Source organism: Harpia harpyja, chromosome Z (assembly GCF_026419915.1).
Source record: "Harpia harpyja isolate bHarHar1 chromosome Z, bHarHar1 primary haplotype, whole genome shotgun sequence".
NCBI classification, from domain to species: domain Eukaryota; kingdom Metazoa; phylum Chordata; class Aves; order Accipitriformes; family Accipitridae; genus Harpia; species Harpia harpyja.
In genome coordinates, this window is record NC_068969.1 from 12,279,194 (window position 1) to 12,299,269 (window position 20,076).

General features: G+C 59.2%; 1 protein-coding gene across 4 annotated transcripts in view; it reads left to right on the forward strand.

Moving 5' to 3' along the window:
• The first annotated feature begins 1,002 nt into the window (after nt 1-1,002).
• PLXNA1 (plexin A1) overlaps nt 1,003-20,076 on the forward strand; it is a 125,948-nt gene continuing 106,874 nt past the window's right edge. The window contains exons 1-2 of one of the 4 annotated variants that reach the window (XM_052777117.1): nt 1,003-1,120; nt 16,335-17,681. In XM_052777117.1, the coding sequence (XP_052633077.1) occupies nt 16,479-17,681 (1,203 nt within the window). In that variant the 5' untranslated portion in view covers nt 1,003-1,120; nt 16,335-16,478. Of the gene's footprint in view, nt 1,121-1,520; nt 1,648-3,758; nt 3,778-6,668; nt 6,688-16,334; nt 17,682-20,076 lie in introns of those variants that run through there. The other 3 variants (XM_052777116.1, XM_052777120.1, XM_052777119.1) reach the window with 3 other exon arrangements.

The following is a 20,076-nucleotide window of genomic DNA, read 5'->3' on the forward strand; positions in this document are numbered from 1 at the left end:
CTCTGCTGTTGTACTCAGTCAAATCACCTGTTTTCCCCTCCATCCTCCTTCCTACCCTTGCTCGAGCCTCTGAGGGCCCCTTCCCTTTTCCCTTCTGGTGCTTGAGATTCACCAGGAGCCCCTGGCTCCCTCTTCCAAAGGACCCGCAGTGGCCTCTGCGCTGCTCTTGCTGAAGGAGGCTTCCCGGTCTCCACGGCTTCGGGAGTCAGTTCCTCCCATCAGCCAGGACAAGGAGCCGTGTGCGTGCTCGTACCTTGGCCCACGCAGAGGCACGCACGCCTGCCGGGATGCTGGCAGAGGAGGTCTGCGCACCCGTGCCCGCACAAGGTGAGCACTCGCCTTCCATTGTGGATGGGGACAGCTCCCAAACTCCAATGGCACGTTCCCGTCTAAAGGGTGAAGTGTGTCCCAGTGCTGAGATTTGATGGGGATAAAGATCTGGCTGGCTGCATCCGTGAAAACCTGCATGAACAAGCCACCCTGCAAGGATTGTCCATGCAGAGGTCCCTCCCCGGCCCCCATGCTGCAGCACACAGTGGGGTCCCAGTAAACGATAACCATCTGCAGCTCCATCTCCTGGTGGGCCAGTCTGGATAGAGCCGCTCCCTGCTACTTCCATCCCAAAGGTCACTCACGAAATCAGCGGAGATCCTGATTATAAACACTGTATTTATTTCTGTTGGTCTTTACAAAGGTCTCTTCCCAACGGAGAGATGATGGAACGTTTCTGTAGGGCCTACACAAACAAGCAGGACCCCTTGCATGGGGGTGTGCTGTGCTGGGGGCAGGCAGGGGATCACCCGCTGCCTCGGGGAAGGGAAGCCCTGGCCGGCACGGGGAGAGGGAAAAGCAAGAGAGAGAGTGTAAGGGTGTGGGACTGAAGGTGACAAAAGTGGCTGGCGCTGAATGTGTTTAAAAAAGACGAACAATCACCTCAGCCCCCCATTTAATCTCTTTTTATGGCTTTTATTATTTTTTTCCCCTTTCTAATTTTATTTTTAGGCAGACTGGATGCGGTGCCAGTGGAAAGATGCTGACTGGACCTCCCTGGGGAGCGCAGTCCGGCCGTGGGCTGCAGGGGGAAGGCCGAGGAGGACCCTCCGCGCTGCTCCGCCCTCAGGTGGGTCCCGGCCCCGGCGGTTGCCCCACAGCCCGGTCGCGTTGCGTGGGGTGCTCGGTGCCCACCGCGCCATGGCCGCTTTTAGAGCTCCTCCCCGCGCGGCATCGCCCTTTTAAGGGCAGGCGGAGGGCGGGGAGGCTCCGCCCCCTTCCCCTCCCTCTCCCCCTCCCCTCCCCTTCCCCCTTGGGCGCCCCCTGGAGGCGCCGCGCGCGCGGGCGGGCTCCACCGCCTCCCCTCCCTCGCGCCGCCGGTGCGGGCGGGCGTGCGCGTGCGTGCGCGCGCGCGGCGGCGGCGGGGGCGCGCGGCGGGCGGCGTTCCGTCGGGGCCCCGCGCCGCCGTCCCATTCATGCGGGGCAGCGGCGGCGCGAGCGAGGCGGGCGCGGAGCCCCGGGCGGCGGCGGTGGTGGCGGCGGGGGGAGGCGGGCGCGGAGGAGGAGGCGGCGGCGGCGGCTGCGACGGCCCGGCGGGCGGCTCGGTGTGGAATGCAATTATGGCTGGCACGGCGGAGGCGAGCGGGGACCGGAGCCGTGAGTAACCCGGTTGCAACTTTCCTCCGCGGGCGCGGCGCGTGCCTTCCTGCGCCCGATGGGTCGATTTGGTAAAAACGCGCGGATTTGCCTTTATTGCCCCCGAAAATACACGGAGGCGGCGGCGGCGGAGAGGGGCTGGCCCGGGCAGGGCAGCGGCGGCCCGTCGGGGGGCGCGGAGGGGCCGCGGCGGCCGGGCTGGGCTGGGCCGGGCCGGGCCGGGCCGGCGCCGCGCTGCTGCCGCCCGGGGCCAGCCCGCATTGCGCCCCGCGGCTCCGGGAGCGCGGCCGCGGGAACCGCCTCCCGCGGGAGGACAAAAACCCGCCGGGGATCGAGCCTTTTCCTTTATCCGCCCCACGCCCCGCGTGGGTTTCGCGGCGGGGTGTCGGGGACCGGGCAGGTGCGGGCCGGACCGGGCGGGGGCCACCTCCCCGCTCGGAGCCGCTCGGGCCGGGGCGGGCGGTCCCGCGGGGGTGCCGGGGCCGGGGGCGCGTCCCTGCCCGCCGGAGCGGCGGGGCCGGCCGCCTCCCCTTCCCGCTGCAGCCCGCCCCGGCTTCTCGGCGGGCTTCGCTCCCCCGGTGCCGCCCCGCGGGGAGCCCGCCGCCCCGAGTGCTGCCCACCCGAGTCCGGCGCGGCCGGAGGCGTGAGCGGGGCGCAGCCTTTTCCCGGGCTCGCCGCCTCGGCTCCCCGCTTCATCCATCCGCGCTCGCGTCCCCGCGTCCACGCCGCCCTGCCTCCTCGCTGCCATCCCCGCGCCTCGCCGCCCCGCATCCGCCCTCGCATCCTCGCTGCCATCCTCGCATCCCGGCTGCTTCACGTCCCCGCATCCCACCGGGGCGCGGGGCGCGGCAATCCGGGCTGGGCTCGCCCCGAAACCCGCAGAGCCGCCGTTCCCCGTCCCCGGCAGCCGGCGGAGGGGTGCCCCGGGGATGCTGGCACACCGGCTGGGGTTTGCTCAGCGAGGCAGGGAGCCCTGCGGGATCGGGATGGCCGCCGTCGCCCTCGTTATAATCGTTACTATTGTGATCGCGTCGTAGTTTCGCAGCGCAGCGCCCGGGCACCTCTCCGACCGAGGCGTGGGAGGCTGCAATACCTGTGTGCGGGGCTGCGTGCCGGTGCGCGCCTGCCGCCTCCGATATTAACGTGGAAGGTGGCAAATAAAGCTGGCTGCGCCTTCGGTGTCCCTTAAGCCCTTTCCCTTTCCCGTTTCTGCCCCTGCAAACGCACACGGCGGATCCGGCGTGCGAGCGGGGAGGGATTTGCAAAATCTTTGTGGCATGCTGAAATAAATCCCGAAATCCCTTCTTCTCCCTTGTTCTCCTTGCGGGGAAATTCTTCCTTCTGCCCCTGGCCGAGTGCCGGGGTGGGGGGAGCCAGGGGAGGAGGGCTGGTGTGTAAACAGGGCTTAACATGAAGGTCACTGGTTAAAGAGGAGATGGATGGGAGAGAAAAGACAGGCATTAACCTCACTTGTTAGCTCCCTCCTTCCTCCTGCTTTGGGGAAGACAAAACAAAAGCAGAACCTGCTAACGGGGGGGATGAATATTCATGATCCTTCTCCTATGCTCTGGGACACGGAGGGGAGAAAAGTTGGGCAGATGAGCTGCCTTTCCGAAGCTGCTTTTCCTCCAGCTTGTGAGAAAATCCCTTTCTGCTGAGCGAGGGCTGTGTCGGGGGGAATTACCAGCCTTCTGCTGGATTTTTTTTTTTTTTAATTTTTTATTTCTTTTGTGTGTGGCTTCGAGGAAAAAAAAAAAAAGGAAAAAAAAAAGAGGAGCTGAGGCTATTGACTACATCAAAGGTTATCCATTTGAAAACACCATTTTCCTCTGAACAGCGGCTAATTGCTTCCTGAACAATCCCAGGGTCTTTTGTATATACTCAGTGGGTAAAATGAGTGACTCGATGTCTCTCTCTCAAGACACTGGTGACCAAACAGGGTGGAAAGGTGGAGAAGCCAAGGAAAAGCAGCAGGACAGAAGCCTCTGAGAGGATGCATGGATAATTTCTTAAGCGGCTGCGAGGGGGGAAGGTTTTTGCTTCTGCCCGCTCCCCGCAGCGCGGTCTGCTGGTGCCGGTGGATGCCGGCGCTGGCAGCGGCGTGGCGGCACGGGGCTGTAAGGAAGGCTGGTAAGGAAGTTTGGATTCAAAATACCCGATCGTGCGTGTGATCCGGTGCTCCCCATCCGCCTGCGGCTTTGGCTGCCGGTGCTGCTCCTCCGAGAGCGGTAAGCCTGGATGCGCTGCTTCCCGGGGGGCTGCGGGGTGGCAGCGCTGGGGGCTGGCTGGCTCCTGCTCCTTTGGGTGGCTGGGCTTTCTGCAGCTGGTACCCTGAAGATTAAAGTTTTGGTGGCATTGTTTTTGTTAGCACGATGATAGTGGCGCTGGCAAGAGTTTTCCCTTCTTGGCTTATTTTTTTTTTTTAATAGATGCATTGGATTTGGAGCAGAGCGGAGGCATCTGCCTTCGTGCACACTCGGGCCGTGCATGGAGCCGTGGAGAAGAGCCCTTGTGCCTCTTGGTAATACAAAGCCCTTTTCCCATGCGAGGCAAGAGTGCCTTGCGAGAGATAAACAAACTCCTCTGAACTCCGGCGGAGACGGGGCTGAGGGCCACGCCGGCAGCTCCGGGCGAGCGCTGTTTCGCCGGAGCTTTGCGCAGCCGAAATGGAAGAGGGTAATAAAAGTGGCGCTGCTGCGTGCTGGCAGGGCTGCCTCCCCTCCTCCATCACGGCAGCAGCCGGGGCCGGCCCCTGCCCTGCTCCCTGGGTGTAAATGTCATGCCAGGCAATTTATTTCGGTGGGTTCGCTGCGTTTGCTATCCGTTGAACAAAGGGAAGGATCCGGCCCTGGGATCGGACTTAATGAAGGAAACTTGTACGTGTTTATTCTCTAGGCTGAGTATGGGTCAGGGCCTTTGTTGCTGCCTGCCTTGCTCCTGGCTGTAGCACTAACCACCGGCGAGAGCCGGACTCGGCCCTGAGCTGGGAATTTTTGAGCGGGAGTGCCCGGTGCTGACGCCGCCGGCTCCCTGCAAACCAGGGGGAGCCTTCCCTGCAGCATCGGGCTTCTGCTGAGTCCCGCTGGGCTTTGTTGTTGACCACCTCTCTGTATAGGGTGTTTCGGTGCTGCGGTCGTTTGTGTCCACAGTGAGGGGTCAGTCGTGTTTTTTGGCACTCCCGGCACAACAGAAGGAAGATGGACCTTGGAAGAGGCAGGGCAGCGGAGGTGCTGCCATCCCTCTGTGTGGCGATGGGAAGGTGGGCATGGGTCACCCCAATGCCCATGTGCCATCCTCACTGCCTGCAAGCTCAGATTTTTGCATTGACCCGGGCTGGTGGGATACACGCGTGGAGACATTGGGTTGCTGCTCTCTGTGATCCATTGACGTCTTCTCCAAATTGTGTCATTAGATACTTGTGTGCTATTTGGAGGATGCCAGTGGGCAGAGTGCTCCTGGCCAGTGTTTGACCGGTGAACGGCTCGGTGGTGTGCCATCTGTGTGGAGGAAGGCCCGAGGGCTGGGAATCACAAGTGATGGGGAGCTTGGTTCAGCACGGCCCACGATCCCTTACCTCTCTGGGGTTTGGGGTGGGGCCCCTTTTCCCAGCAAGGTGCTGACTGCTGTGGCTCCATGCGAAATGGGGAGGAACGAGCGTTTGCCACTGTCCAGTGCTGGGGTGGCTGGTTTGGGTTCAGGCTGGAGCCAGCTGCTTCTCTGGCTGTAGCCCGTGACATGTTCCGGGCAGTGCTATGGGTCACATCCCACTACAGATAGGTGGTGTGTGGTGAGAACACGTTTGCTCTGACACCGTCTCTGACCCACAGCCTCAGCCATGCCCCTCTTAGTCCTGGCCGGGATGCGGCACAGAAGCCATGTAGATACCCCAACGTGGTCCTCCAGCTACACTTGGAAGCCAAGTTTGAGCAAATATCTTGTGCATCATGGAGGTGTATCATGAGCTCCAGCCAATAAATAAATCTTGATGGCTTCCATGCCGGGTACGGGCATACACAGCTTGTCTCCCTTGCACTCGGCATGTTGCGTAGCCAAAACACCCGTCTTCCCACCGGCTCATCAGAGTGTGGCCGGGCGCAGGGCGGTGTCCTTGTTTGCCTTGCTTCCCTGAGCATCCCGCGTCTGCGGCTGCCTCCAGCCCTTGTTCCAGGTGGAAGCCACCACTTAAAACCCTGAATTAAAAACATTTAAAAGTTTATTTTCCCTTTAGCCAAGGCTTGGCAAACCTCCTCCTTGTTGCCGGTGTGCCGAGATGTTTGAGTCTGGAGAGAAACTCCACATGCAGACCGTCGGGCTCGCCCTCCATAAACGCTTTTGCTCCTTTCTCCTCTGAAGTCTCCTTGCGTGGTGTAAGGTGGACTATTTTGGGTGACCCCTCCATCCCTAAGGTGTGGGGTGCCTTGACGTGATGGGGGCCAAGTCCACCCCTGCCCCGTGGGCTGCTGTGTGCTGGTCTGTGCCCAGGGGCCGAGACCCTTGCGAGCCGCCCGAACCGCAGAGGAGATTTGTTATCGCCGGGGTCGATCCGGGGCCTGGTGCGAGCCAGGGCGTGATATCCTCTTTGCTCCTTGAGCTGAGCTTTTGAGGGATTTTGCTGGAGAAAGTGCCTGGGGTGAGAGCATGGCAGGGGTGCCGGGTACAGGCTGCGTGGCTCTGGGGGACCCGCTGTGCGGGGACTGTCTCCTCTCCATCTCTCCTCCTCCCCCTCCGCAGCCTGCGGATCAGCCCCAGGGCTCGGCACCTGCCTCCCCTGTCTCGAGCATCCCGCAATCTGCTGGCCAACTTGGCAGGGAGACCCAGGAGCAGCAGTAATCCAATTTGGGCAGTTTAGCTGCGCTTTGCTATCCGTGCTGCTGGCCGGAGCTTGGGAGCTTTAATCCGGCTAATGACCCCGGCTTCAGGGATTGAGTAACCGACGACCATTTACTTGATTTGGTTTTCCTTTCCGTCGGCAGTGGAGGACAGAGGCTGTGGCTGTTTCCGAGTCCTGCCCCTCATATCGGGGACGGTTTCCAGGTGTAGGTACGTGTGGGGACTGGAGGGCAAGGGCAGCGCGGAGGGGCACTGCAATCCCCGTTTTTCCTTCGGGAGAACCCTCCTTCCCCCTTCGCATTTTCCATCTGCTCCCCGTCTTTCTTGGGTGAAGATAAGCCCTTCTGCTGGAGCTGTTTTGCAACATACTATTATTTTCAGTAAGGCAAAGCCAAGAAAAATAAAGCGCCTCTCTTCCTTTGGTTGCCTACTGTTTAATGTACAAAATACAGGGGTGGTAATTGCATTAAAATGTATATAATTATACTGGAGGGAGACAAAAAAATATCTTGCTAATTGCATGGGTGTTTTGAACTGATAAATGTTGAGTGATTCGCATTTTCTTGGGAGTTTGGTGGAGCAGAGCTGCAGTCCAGCGCATGAGGGGTTAGGAGCAGGGCTGGTTTCCCACCATTACTGGGAAGCCAGCTGGGATGCTTGCCCTCCCGGGATGCTCCAAGCCCCTCTGGGGTAGTGCCGGTTGTGTCCGGGGCCCGCTCCGCTGCGGCTACCGCAGCGGAGCGGGCCCCGGACACAACCGGCACTGCCCCCATCCAGACAAATATTGGCATCGTTATAGAAACCCTGCAAGTGCCTTTGCTTTACGTGCTTAGTTAAGCAACTGCTTGTGTGTCAAAATATTCAGGCTCTTGCAGAAGTAAACCCCTGGCGAGAGGAAAGGTGGATTCCCGTCGGTGCTTGTGCTGGGGGAAGAAATTTCCTGCGTGATGTAGCCCCACTTCCAGGGGCTGTTCCCCCCCGTTAATGTCATGTCGGCGCGAGTGGTTACTGCTAGTGGCTCACCCCTTGGGCAGGGTGGGAGGAAGGATGGTCTAACGTTTCAAATGACACGATGTGAAAACCACATTTCCTTCTGCGAACGCTGACCCTGTCAGAGCTGCCGATAACATCACAGGTAATTATAATGGCAATAAGTTGTTTGCTTTGTGCATGCAGCCGTGCTCTGTGTACAGGCGGCTGCTTCGCTCTTCCTGTGCAGACTGTTAGTTTCAACAAGGGAAGAGGAAAACCCAAAAATATTTTAGGAGGAGTTTAAAAATAATCTTTGAGCTTGGCCGGTGGGCAGGATGTTTCGCAGAATCATGTTCCCTGCTGGTCCAAGTCCAGCCCTGTGGCCCTCGGAAGGCTTTGCTGGGCGGTGTTAAGTGCTGTCTTGTCATTTTGGCCAGCCTGAGGACTTGCTGCCGGTCTCGGAGCCGGAGGGGGCCAGGAGCCGTCCCTGGGCTTTGGCTTTTGCGCCGGCTGGGTCGGGCTGCCCCGGTACCCGAGCAGTGGCGGAGCCAGGGCGTGAGCCCAAGCTCGAGCTTACAGCTGCCGAGGCCTCTGTAAAACACTTAAAATCCGTTCACTAGCGTCGCACTCCCTCCACCCCCATTTCCTCCTCGGTGGTTTTTATTCCTAGGAGTGCTGGCATGCCAGCAGGGTCCCTGCCTGCCGCCTGCCTGCCCACTGCTGCTTATCTCGGGGTCCGGCTCCTGGATGGCTGCATCCTTTCCGGAGTCACGGGGGGCTCTCCCCTCTCTGGCGGGACCGGAATCGGCCCGATGAGCCCTTCTGAAGTCAAGAACCTGTTTTTCAGGCTGATGTCATCGGGAAGAAATGGGGGAGGAGGAAGGCAGTGCCGCTTCCGAAGGAGAGCTGCCATCGAGCCCGTGAGGCCGCCGGCGGCCCCGGCTTCCACTGACACCCGCTATTATTCCTTATTATCGGCATGGTAGTGGTGCCTGCAGGCCTGCCGGCACACGTGGGAGAGGTCCCGCGCTGCACGGCCTCGTGCCTGCGTGGGTGAGAGGCGGGAGGGAGGGATGTGCCCGTGCCAGGGGCGCGCGTCGGCTTGCAGCGGGACTCCGAGCAGGACGCCTTTAGTCTCGCCGGGTGTGTGCCTCGCACGGCTCCCTGGCCCTTTGTGGGGTGGCGGCGCTTGCTGGAGCCACCATCCAGCCACCTTCATTAGCAGAAAGTGGATTTTTGGCAGAGATTTTTATTTTTTTATTCCCCCCCCCCCCGGTTTTGCGGTAAATGGGCAGGTCTGTTTGCTGTGCTGATGCCTGTCGGGGTCTCAGCCCCTCATGCACCGAGTCAGGCTGTAGCGGCATGCCTGTGTCCAGCATGGGTTGGGGTTGCAACCAGGATCTGCAGGAACAGAAGCAGCCTTGCTCTGCTCTCTCTCCCAGCCAGCACCTCTTGGGCAGCTCTGTACCCACGCTTCGACGTTTGCTCTGCTCGGGTCGGATGGGTAAGACCCCCAGGTCAGTTGGGTAAGACCCCCTTGCTGCAGGTGGCTGGGGTGGAGGTGTGCTGGAGTGGGGGGCCGCTGCCAGCAGGAGAGCAGAGTGCAGGTGCAGCCCCTGCCCCGGTGCGCGCGGTGCCTCCCGGTTTTTATCGGATGCCCTGCGCTCGTTGTGCTGCGAGTGAAGCCCCCGTTAGTCTCTCGGAGCAGTTTCCCCTGTGGTGGTGTTGCTGTGGGGAGGCTTTTGGGCTCTCCCCCTTCCCCTCGTTGCCCGTCCTGCTGCCGAGCAAGTCTCCGCTAGCTCTCCGGCTGTCTCGCTGCTCCTGGGTCAGGTCCAGCTTGGGCAAGTAGAACACAGGGCTGTGCTGAGCTGGGACCTCCGCAGGGGAAGAGGAGCCGGGACCTGAGCCGATTCCAGCTGCAGTGCTCGGGGCAGCACGACTGAGACGGCAGAGAGGGAAGGATGGGATGTTTGGGGGAAGGAAAGGCACGCACGGCTTGGGGTTTAGCTGGGGAAACCTCGTTTGGAGTTTTGTGGTCTGTTTTAATTGGCCCTAACTCTGGCAGCAGTCGTGCTCAGCTCGCCACGTGATGGCATGAGTGCTGGTGTCAGCACGGGGCCAGGCGGAAGCATGGGAATTTCAGCTCAGCTGGGATTAAACCAGCCTCAGAGTGACCTCCCTTTGCTGGGAGCAGAGGGGGTCCAGCAACCAGGACTCCTGTGGCAGTGCTTCATTGCAAAGCAGGAGCTCACTGGATTCCCTCTGAGATTTGGGGGAAGCGCAGCTCTCCCGCTGGCCTTGCAGAGGCGGTTAGGAGGTGTGGATGTGTGTGCGTGTGTTGGAGAGGGGAAAGCCCAGCCTGGAGAGCCGGGCTGGAAGGGGTGCATTGATCTGGGGAGGGTCAGGCTTGTGTTTGTGGCTGCCCTGGCCCAGTGAAGGACGTGGAACAGCAGGTTCGGGAGCGAGGAGCAATGTGTTATGACACGTGGAGTGAGATCAGACAAGGGAAGGATGCTGGTGGCCAGAGAACCAGTCGTTGGACTTCTCTACTGACTGTTGGGAGACCTGGCTGGTGGGTGACCTTCTGGGTCCCTGCAGGTCCAGCTGGACCAAGGTGACCTCTGCCAGCAGGGCTGGTTTTCAGGGCATTTACATGGGGCAATGGACTGATGGAATGTGAGAACCAGGGTCTGGAGCACGTGGGCGAAAGCCAAGGTGGAAGGTGGCCTTCAGGGGACTTGATCTGGACTTTGCTCTGAATCTGGGGACAAAATGTTGATAATTGGTCCTGGCTGAGGTGGCAAAATTAACATCAGTTTGGGGTCTGAAGCCTTGAGCTGGCCTGGGTGTTCATAGTAGGAAGCCACAGTCCCGTAGCTGGGGTCGTGGCACCTTGGGTCAGGGTCTGCAGCATGTCAAGAGGCAGAGAGGGTTTGGGGTGGGGTGTTGTGCTCCATGTATGCTGATGGACAACCTTCCTGAAGCAGGATGGGGAGGCAGCAGGCTGTGTCCTGCGTGGGTGGTCAGCTGTGGGCTGTGCGTTGGTCTCCATCCCAGGCATCGGTCGATCTAGGTCTTTATATTGCTCCTTTGGCTGCAGGAGCTCGAGGGAAGGATGGGGTGCACTCTCCTCTTGGGAAGTACACATCCAGCATGTGGGCTGCGTATAGAAAGCCCCTCGGCAGCCCTTATAGGGTCCCTATAGGGACTTTGATACCCAGATGAGTTGTGAGAATAAAGGAAAGGACAGCCATCAGCTTTCACTTTCAGCATAGCTGAACGGAGTTGGGGAATATGTGTAAGGTGTCAGTCCATGCTCGGTTTCCATGGCAGGGACAAGCAGTCCTGGCAGGACCTGCAGAGACTGTCTTTGTGTGCCTCTCTGCCTTGGGATGTTGTGGTTGGGGGAAAGCCTGCATTTCCATCTTGGAAATACTCATGAGCCCATTTGGAAACAGCTCTCTGCAGGGCAGCATGCAGTCCCTTGATGGCGAGAGCACGTGGTGACTCCAGAGCGGTTCTCTTTGGTCTGACATGACTTCTTGCGGAGGACCGGAGAAGGGGAACTGTGTGCTTGAGAAATGCTATTTAATTTCCTCGCACTTGTTCTTTTATGGCCCTTTTTGCTCAGGGTCACGCTTCTTCCTGAAGCCCTTGGGCAGTAGATGGCCACTTCTCCTTGTCACGTTTTTCAGGACAGAAGAGGTTGAATTTCTTGTCCCGAAGCTCCTTGCAGAGCGGGAGTGGAAGCTGCTGTGCCCATGTGCGCTGCAGTGGCAGGGCAGGATGGGGTCCTCAGCCCCTGCCTGGGGGGATGGCAGGAGCATGGGAGGAAACTGAAGATGCTAAAGATATTCCTGATGCAGGTGACAGTAATGGAGATTGGAACAGGGCAGCTTTAGAACTTGCTATTGATTTCATCAGGGTGTGGTTTGAGCCAGGGGTAAGATTTGCAGTGATTTAACCCGCTTGCTAGGGAGACACCCTAGCCAAGTAGTTTTTAATGACTGTGTGCGGTGAAGGAAGGAGTTAAAGTTTAGCCCTGTTGCAGAGGATTGCATACATACTGCAGCTCTAACTCGGTACCACCACCAGCCTTTCCTCATTGTTGCAAGGCTTTTCCCAGGCAGACGAACCTAAAAATACACCAGCTGTATGGTAAGGCTGGCTCTCCTGCGGGCTTTTCTCTCCCCCGGATAATCTCCCCTCTCTCCCCTTTGCTAATTACTGGCAGCTCAGCAGCTCGTCCGTTTGAAAATGGAGCCAGTCCCTTCTCGGACCGTTTCCTATTGCTGAGAGCAGCGAGTGACTTGGAGAGATTGCAGGTAAAGACCCATTAGATGCCATTTCCCCTTTCGGGGGTCGGTTTTATGGGGGTTTTCAATCCCGTTGCTTCACTCTTTTATAGCCTCCCTTGCAAAGTGCAAGGCTGTAAAGCTCTTGGGGTAGTTTGCAGCCTCATCCCACTGCTTGAGAGCAGCTTCTCTCCAAGACAAACAGTGCTTTCCCTAACCCTGGGGGTGCAGACCTGCCTGGGACCCCAGTAACCATGTGGGGGTCCTGCCGGGGTGTTGCACGGTGGCAGACAGCACCAGCGGCGATGTGAGCCTGCCGGGGTCTTGGTGATGCAGAAGTGGGGACGGCAAGTGGATCTGGGGGTGCCGGATGTGCACCTCTGCTCGTCGGCATGTTTTAAACCCCGGCTTCGGCTGTTTTCGCGAGAGCTGCTGCTTTGTAGCCTGGCTGCCGGTGCTGACTCGGCATCTGTCGGTGCTCTGGACTTGCTGCCCAGACGTGTGGAGAGCTGGTCCTTAATACTCTGTCCAGTCTTTGCCTTTTAAGGTTAGTTTCTCCATCCCACTACTCCTGCTTTCTGCTGTCAAAAGCAATGATTATTTTCCCAAAACATGATCTCCCATTCCAAACCCAGGTTTCTGTCCGCGCTGCGGGACCAGGAAGCTCGCAGCCTCGGTGGATGAATGCTGTGGCCCCTTGCCACCTCTTTAACAGCAAGCAAGTGGGACTCAGGCATTTGTGGGGCATGTCAATGGCTTTTTGATGAAAGGCTCTTTTGAAGCCAGGGTGCGTGAGTGTCGGCCGTGACGAGACGGGCAGCCCCATCCAGGTCATGCAGCAGTTCCGACCATCTCGGTGTGGCCACTTTTGAGGTGAAACTGTGAGCAAATGTCCTCTCTGGCGTGGGATGAAAGGGACTGGGGTGGATTTGGTGCTTGCACGATTGCTTCGCCAGCTTTGTTTCTGACGGCAGGTTTCCTGCTATGTGTGTGTGTGTGTATATATATATATGTGTGCGCATGGAAAACAAAACACAAGCCTGCGGTGCTGTCTCGCCGGCAGCATGGCCCCACTGCGGGGTGAGCCAGCCCTGCGTGGGGATGCTCTGTGCTGCAGGATGCTCTGCGCTGCATCGCTTGCTGCCCAGGCAGCGTAATGGGGTGTATTTTTGGTCCTGCTCTGCCACTTGGCACGCATACATCCAGGCTGGGGTGTATTATTTTATTTTAGCCTGTTTCAGGGCTGGGCTCGGCTCCAGGGTGTCCTCTCAGGGTTTTCCATGCTTTTGGACCGCGGTGGCGGTGTGCGCGGTGCAGGTCTCGCTTCCTGGCAGCACTGGTGCGTTGGTCCTGGGCTGGCTGCTTGAGTGCAGCCCTGAGGGGTTTGGGTGCTGCATGGTTCAAAGCGGGTGCTGGCGGAGGAGCTGCCCTGCCGTTAGCCGAACCGTGACCTCTCCGTGGGGGTTGGAGGCAGTGTGACGGGAGGGAAATGCCCTTTGGCCCCCGTGCTGTTCCTCCCCGGCTGCTCCCACGGAGCAGCGCCTGTGCTCCAGTGCAGGACTGCCTGCTGCCCCCGCCGCTGTGGTGTTGGACCCCACTTTAATTCAGTCCAAGTCTCGGGCACCCAGATCATTTAATCCTGAAGCAAGCAAACTAACCATTCCTGCTGGTTTTTTTAGGTAGTTGCTGCTGATGGTTTTAAGCAGGACTGGACAAAACTCCCGCTGGTGTCAGGGTACTAGGATGAGATGTTGCTGCTAATGTATATTTAGGAGCAGAAATCTCAGCGGAGCTCTGCAGAGTGTCATCTCTGCTCGCCCCAGCTCTGCCTCACTTTGCTTTTCTCCAACTCCTGAGTAGCAGTTCCCTATGTTAATTTGGGAATCTCCTGTTGGGGTTTCTAGCCCTGCTTTGTGGTAGCAGCCTGACCTCCAGCTTTCCCACCCGCTTCCTGAAATGGAAACGATGAATCATAGAAACGCACCAAGAAAGTGACTTCCCTGTCCCACTCGCCCATCCGGGCAGGACGATGTTCTGGCTGGCATCCCCACGCTGCACCACGCTCCCGCTTTCACCTCCACTGCCTTCCTCGCTCCTCCTCCTCTCTGTGGCATGTCGCTGGCACGTGAGTTTCGTGTCAATGGTGATCTTGCAAGGGAGCTGGCCGTACTGTTCCTGGAGGGTCTCAGCCCCGTGGTTTGCGGCAGCTTGGTGAGAGCCATGCCGGTTTCTTGGGGTGGGAAACCTCCCTCCAGCAACCCACCAGGAAACCGCGCTGCCTGCCGCTGCTGGGCTGGCGGCTTTCTGAGCTAACCGGGGGGGGGTTGTGCTGACAGCGCGGCTTGGTCCCATGCATCGGTGTGGTTTGGGGCTAATAAGCTCCGATCTGGGGTGCTCGTGGTTATGGTCTTACTGACAAACTTGTAAAAATGAAGATGCTGGGCAGCATGGCTGTTGGAAAAGGTGGTAGGAGTGGAGGATTAGGACCATGGGGATGATTTCCAGGGCTGGTGGCTTCATGGTTTGGTTGTGTCCACACTCATGGAGCTTTGTGGCACCTGGCTTTGGTCTCAGTGTTGCTCGTACGCCGTTGCCCACATCTCCCTTGAGGTTATTGGCTTGGAGGTGGATGTGTCGGGGGGCAGAAGGGAGCAGGGTGGTGAGCACGTGGGCACAGGAGAGCTGGTGGAGATGGCGGATCTGCAGAGAGGGTTTGGAAGTGGTGTGGAAGCTTTGCCCGAAGTGCTGGGGGCCCAGCAGAGCTGGCAGGGCTGCAGGGATGGCCAGGGCTGGGCTTGCCCTGGGAAGGGAGAGAGGGGTTTTGTGTTTGTTGGGAGTGGGAGAAGAGGGGGAAAAAGTCTCTCCCTTCCCTCAGACCTCTCCTTGGCTGCCTCTGTGGCTTGGGAAGGGGGCAGCAGAATTGAAGGATGCTAACTGGGATGTTGGGATACCCATATGGCCCAGCTGCTGGCCCAGTGACAGCGCAGCCCCCCTAAGGTTTGCATGGGGCCTGGCTGGTGGGTCCCACAGCCCTGCTAAGAGCAGGCTGCCGAGCTCTGGGGTAGCCGTTCGGCCCCACGCAGCCCTGCCATTATGGTGTGCGCAGCCGGCTGCCCTCTGATGACACCCTGCCCGGTGTGGGATGCCAGCAGAGCCGCACAGTCACCTCGGGCCATATTTCCTACCTTTGCCATTCCCTGGCGGGGATCCTCCTCCGGCAGGTTATCCTGGGCTGAGTCAGAGATGGGCGATAAGGAGAGGGAGGCTCTCCTCTTCCGCTGGCTTTGGGAGAGGCTTATCTGCAGCTGCTGGGGTGGGGAACTGAGGGCTGAGCTCCTGTCCCGGTCCCGGACCTTGGGAGCAATGGTCCCACCCTGAGTGGTTGGGTTGTGATGGTGTCAGTGGGACGGGCTGTGTGCTGGCAGGGGTTTGCACAACCCCACGTTACCCCAGGGGTGCTTGTGCCTGGGGGGGGGGATGGAGAAGACAGGGAGGGGGTGTAACCGAGGGGCTGCTGAGCAGACACAGAGGGCAGAGCTGTCTCTGTCAGCTACCTGCAGCCATCTCCTCCCCACTGCCGGGGATGCAAAGGTCACACTGGTGTGGGGTTTTTGGCTGGCTCCCTGCTGCTTTGCTGCTCCCATCCGTGGCACAGCAGTGTGCAGAGCTCTCCACCCTCCCTGCCTGTGCCCCCTCGTCCCTCCGGAGCCTCTCAAACTGACCGCGTGATGGCTGGCCCTGCGTTTATTAACGCATATAAATGCCAGAAGGATGTGCTTCTCCTTGCTGTGCCCGCTTGCTCCCCGCAACTCCTTCTGCCCATGGCTCTCCTGGGGTTTGTCAGGCAGGCAGGTGGCAGGGATGACAGGCAGCACGCCAGGGCTTGGCTCTCTCAGCGCCTTTAAAAGGTGCTTTTGAGATCCTCCTCTGTGTAGGGGCTTGGGCTGTGCTTGCTGCAAACTGGGTTTTTGCATCCACTCCCAGTGCCGTGGTGGAGCGGGGCGGGAGCAGCAGGCCAGGTGCCTCCTCTTGAGGCTTGTTAGCAGCCATCCCAGGCTAACACTTTGGTGCTGCTGGTGGTCTTAAAAGCAGGTCAGGGCCAGCTACGCCCCGCCGAGGCGTTTGTATGCAGTAGGTGTGCTGGAGCTCATCACCAGGCTGCTGCCTGCGGGGATGTGCCGGTCTGGTCCAGCCAGCGGCTGCAGGCACGCTCAGGCGGCTGCTGCTCTTCCTGGGGGGGCTTGGGTGGGGGCGAGGGCCGGGTGGTGCCCCTCGGAGGGGGCTGCTGGCCGGTGGGGCTGGCGGTTGAGGCTGGGATGGTGAGACAAAGTGCATGGCAGCTCCTTGGTCGGGACATGCTGTGCGCAGCGGTGTGCGACCAGGCGGGGTTGTCCTTAGCATCTTGTAGGCTCCCTTGGTCCCTGCACCGTGGATGTGTCTCCCTCGGGCAGGAGGTGGTGGGGGATGTTTTGTTAGGCTGCCCGCTAGAAAAGTGTGAGGCAGCAGAGTCTCTGCTGGGTGGGGTGGAACAGGCTTGAGACTGTTCAGGAAAGCCTCCTAACCCTGCTGCTCTTGTCTTTCTCCCTCTAGGGCTGACCGGACTGGCTGTGCCCATGATGCCCTGAATGCCGAGCGCACTGGAAGCAGAGGAGACTGTGTCCCGTTAGCTCCTCCTCTCTCCCTCATCCCTTTAGTTTGGGTTTGTTTCTATTTATTTTGTGGCTGGGTTTGGGCATGGCCTTGGCTGGATGTGAGGCTGCTGCAATGTGGCTCCTTTGGCTCAAGCACCACTTGTCCATCAACGTTTGGACCTTGCTGCTCTTGGGGAGCACCTGGCTACCGCTGGCGGAAGGCAGCCCCAAGTCTCCCTTTAGGACTTTCCCGGTTACAGACTGGAGCTTGACGCACTTGGTGGTCCACAACAAAACCGGGGAGGTCTACGTGGGGGCTGTCAATCGGATCTACAAGCTCTCCAATAACCTCACGCTCCTGCGGACCCACGTGACGGGGCCCGTGGAGGACAATGAGAAGTGTTACCCTCCGCCCAGCGTTCAGTCCTGCCCACACGGGCTGGTCACCACCAACAACGTGAACAAACTGCTGCTTGTGGACTACTCGGGGAACCGGCTGATTGCCTGCGGCAGTGCCTCCCAGGGTATTTGCCAGTTCCTGCGGCTGGACGACCTCTTCAAGTTGGGTGAGCCCCACCACCGCAAGGAGCACTACCTCTCCAGCGTCAACGAGTCGGGCACCATGTCTGGGGTCATCATCGAGGTGCTGAATGGGCAGAACAAGCTCTTCATTGGGACGCCCATTGACGGGAAGTCAGAGTACTTCCCCACCCTCTCCAGCCGCAAGCTGATGGCCAATGAGGAGAACGCGGAGATGTTTGGCTTTGTCTACCAGGACGAGTTTGTCTCCTCCCAGCTCAAGATCCCCTCGGATACGCTCTCCAAGTTCCCCACCTTTGACATCTACTACATCTACAGCTTCAGCAGCGAGCAGTTTGTTTACTACCTGACCCTGCAGCTGGACACCCAGCTCACCTCGCCCGACTCCACCGGGGAGCAGTTTTTCACCTCCAAGATCGTCCGCCTCTGTGTGGACGACCCCAAGTTCTACTCCTACGTGGAGTTCCCCATCGGCTGCGTGCAGGACGGCATCGAGTACCGCCTGATCCAGGACGCCTACCTGACCAAGCCTGGCAAGGCTTTGGCCAAGTATCTGGGCATCTCGGAGCGGGAGGATATCCTCTTCACCATCTTCTCCCAGGGCCAGAAAAACAGGGTTAAGCCTCCCAAGGAGTCTGTGCTCTGCCTCTTCACGTTGAAGAAGATCAAGGATAAGATCAAGGAGCGTATCCAGTCGTGCTACAGAGGGGAAGGAAAACTCTCGCTGCCCTGGCTCTTGAATAAGGAGCTGGGCTGCATCAACTCGGTAAGTTCCTGCTTGTCTCTACCCAAGCCAGGCTGTTTCTGGCTCCTGGTGGTGCTCTCTGGCTGGACACTTCCAAGTGACTTGACCTGAGCCATCTTTTCCCAGTGGGAGGACTGGCACTGTTAGGGCCGGGTGCTTGGCTTGCTCAGTAGCATTCCTTGCAGAGATCATGGCTTCATTGTGGGGCAGCCATCTGGGTTTGGGTTGCATTGGTGCCCGCAGAGAGCCCCACGCGAGGGGCCCCACGCTGATGCAGGTGCCTGCTTCTGGTGCCCCTGCCCTGTGGATTTGGGGAGTGTCGGTGAGTTGGGCTGGGAGGGCAGGATGCTCAGTACTCAGGGCATCTGCTGCCGCTCTGCTGGGAAATCCCTTGCAGATGGCACGTGTGAATTTTTGAGCATTGTGTCACCTGGGGCTTGGCGGTGGCCGAGCAGAAGGAGTTGGGGGCAGTAGGATGTGGGGGACGGGGAGCGCAGACCTAATGGAGGGAGGCGGGGAGCTTGGCGGTCCTGGTAGAAGTTGGTCAGATGCTCAGTGTGAAGGGACCATGTCCTCTCCATGGGGTGCTGGAGAAGAGGACAGAGGGCACAAGGCATTGTCACCGAGGTGGATTTTGAGCGTGGCCAGTGCAAACTGTTGTCCAGAGGTGCAGGAGGTGGGTGCTGGCATCCCAGAGCAGTGATTCCCAACCAAGGGAGCGCTCCCCTCTGTCCCCAGAGATGTGTCCTCCTGCCTGGTGCTTGCCTGGGTGCATCTGGCCGCTGCTTGTGGCTCAGCTGCTCTGTGTGGGGCCTATGAGCAGTGGGGAGCAGGGGACCTTCCCACTTGGCCTTCTGGGTTTGTTTTCCAGCCGAACTATTACTATTGCTGGATTTTTTTTCCAGGCAACGTTATAAACCACGAGTGGTCACAGGGAGGCTACGGCTCTGGGTGGTGGGGATGTCTTATGCTGGACATCACCAAGCTAGGCTGGGTAGTCCCCAGGCAGGGTCAGATATCTGGCAGACAGGGGTTTTGTGTTTGGGAGGGTCTGGTGGAGGTCCCGACACGCCTGCTGTCACCCACCTACTCCCAGCCCCACTTGCTGGTGCTCAGCACCCATCACCAAGCCTCCAGCCCTGCCTGAGCAGGGTTTTGGGTGCCTGGTGATGCAGGCAGGTGGGTAGGGGGGTCCCTGCGGAGCAGCCCTGCCTTCCTCCCACCCTGCTCCCTGCAGCTCTGGAGGAGACAGCTAACAGCTGCCTGACAAAGTAAAGGGTTTGCTGTCAAGAGCACTGGGCTCGCAAATCGGATTTTGGCTTTGAACTAATTCAATTTTGCTGGAAAATGATGAAATCGTTACACTGCTGCCTGTTGGGTCGCACAGCTGCTGACTCCGGCGAAGGAGATGCTCGCCGCTTCCTCCCACACTCCCGGCTTGCCTCTCCCGGTGCCCCATGGAGTGCCGTGCCCCCCCGGGTTTGGGGAGGGGGCTCTGCCCCCCTGCACTTTGGGGGTGGTTTCCTGGTAGGAGGGTCCTGGGATTGCTACCTGGTGGCCAGCCTGTGCGAGTAGGTGGATCTCAAGGTACTCTTTGAGTCCTGCAGATGTGACTCTTGCATGGTGGAAGGATGTGTGCCGCGATGGGGTGGCTCCTGCTTTCGAATGGGTTGGGGGCTGCTGCCCACCCCCAGGGGAGCCAGATGGTTTTTTCTGTCCCCGTCCTGCTCCAGCTGCCAAGCAGAGCTGGGAAAGGCACGACTGGATCGTGAGTCAAGCCCTCAGCCCCTTGCTGTGCTGAGTGTAAGCCAAACCAGCTCCTGTGGAGCACGTAACCTCTTTCTGGCAGGAATTTCTGTGCCCCTAATAAAATGCAGCCACCTCTGGGGTGGGTTGTGGCAGTGACGGATCTCTCGGTGGTGAGGGCTGGCCAGAAAATAAAGGGTATGTTGGGTTTTTTTTTTATTTTTAAGGAGGCAGGATGTAATTGCTCAAGTCAGTAGTTGCTTGGGATTTACACCCCATCTGTATGGAAAATGTCCCAGGAGCTCTCTTGCTCTGCTCCTTCACAGTGGCAAGGGGCTGAGGCTGGTCCATGCTGGAGAAGGCTTTGCTGGCACCCCAGTCCCAGACCTTGAGCTGTGCGGGGATAAGGGATGCTCATCCCCCAGTGCTGCAGGGTAGCTCCGATTCTCTTGAGCCGGTGCTGGAAGCAGGAGAAGAGGCCACCAGGCTCGGCAGCCAGCTCAGGAGATGTTAGTGGTTCCTCCCCAGCGCTGGCGAGTGGAGTGAATTCCTGTCTCCTGTATCTCTCTCTCCCCTTCTGGGATCCAGTGATCCAGCAGTGGGAAGGGGAGCGGAGCTGGCTCGGAAGTGAGACCCCTCCTGCTGGGGCACTCAGACCCAAGCATGGACA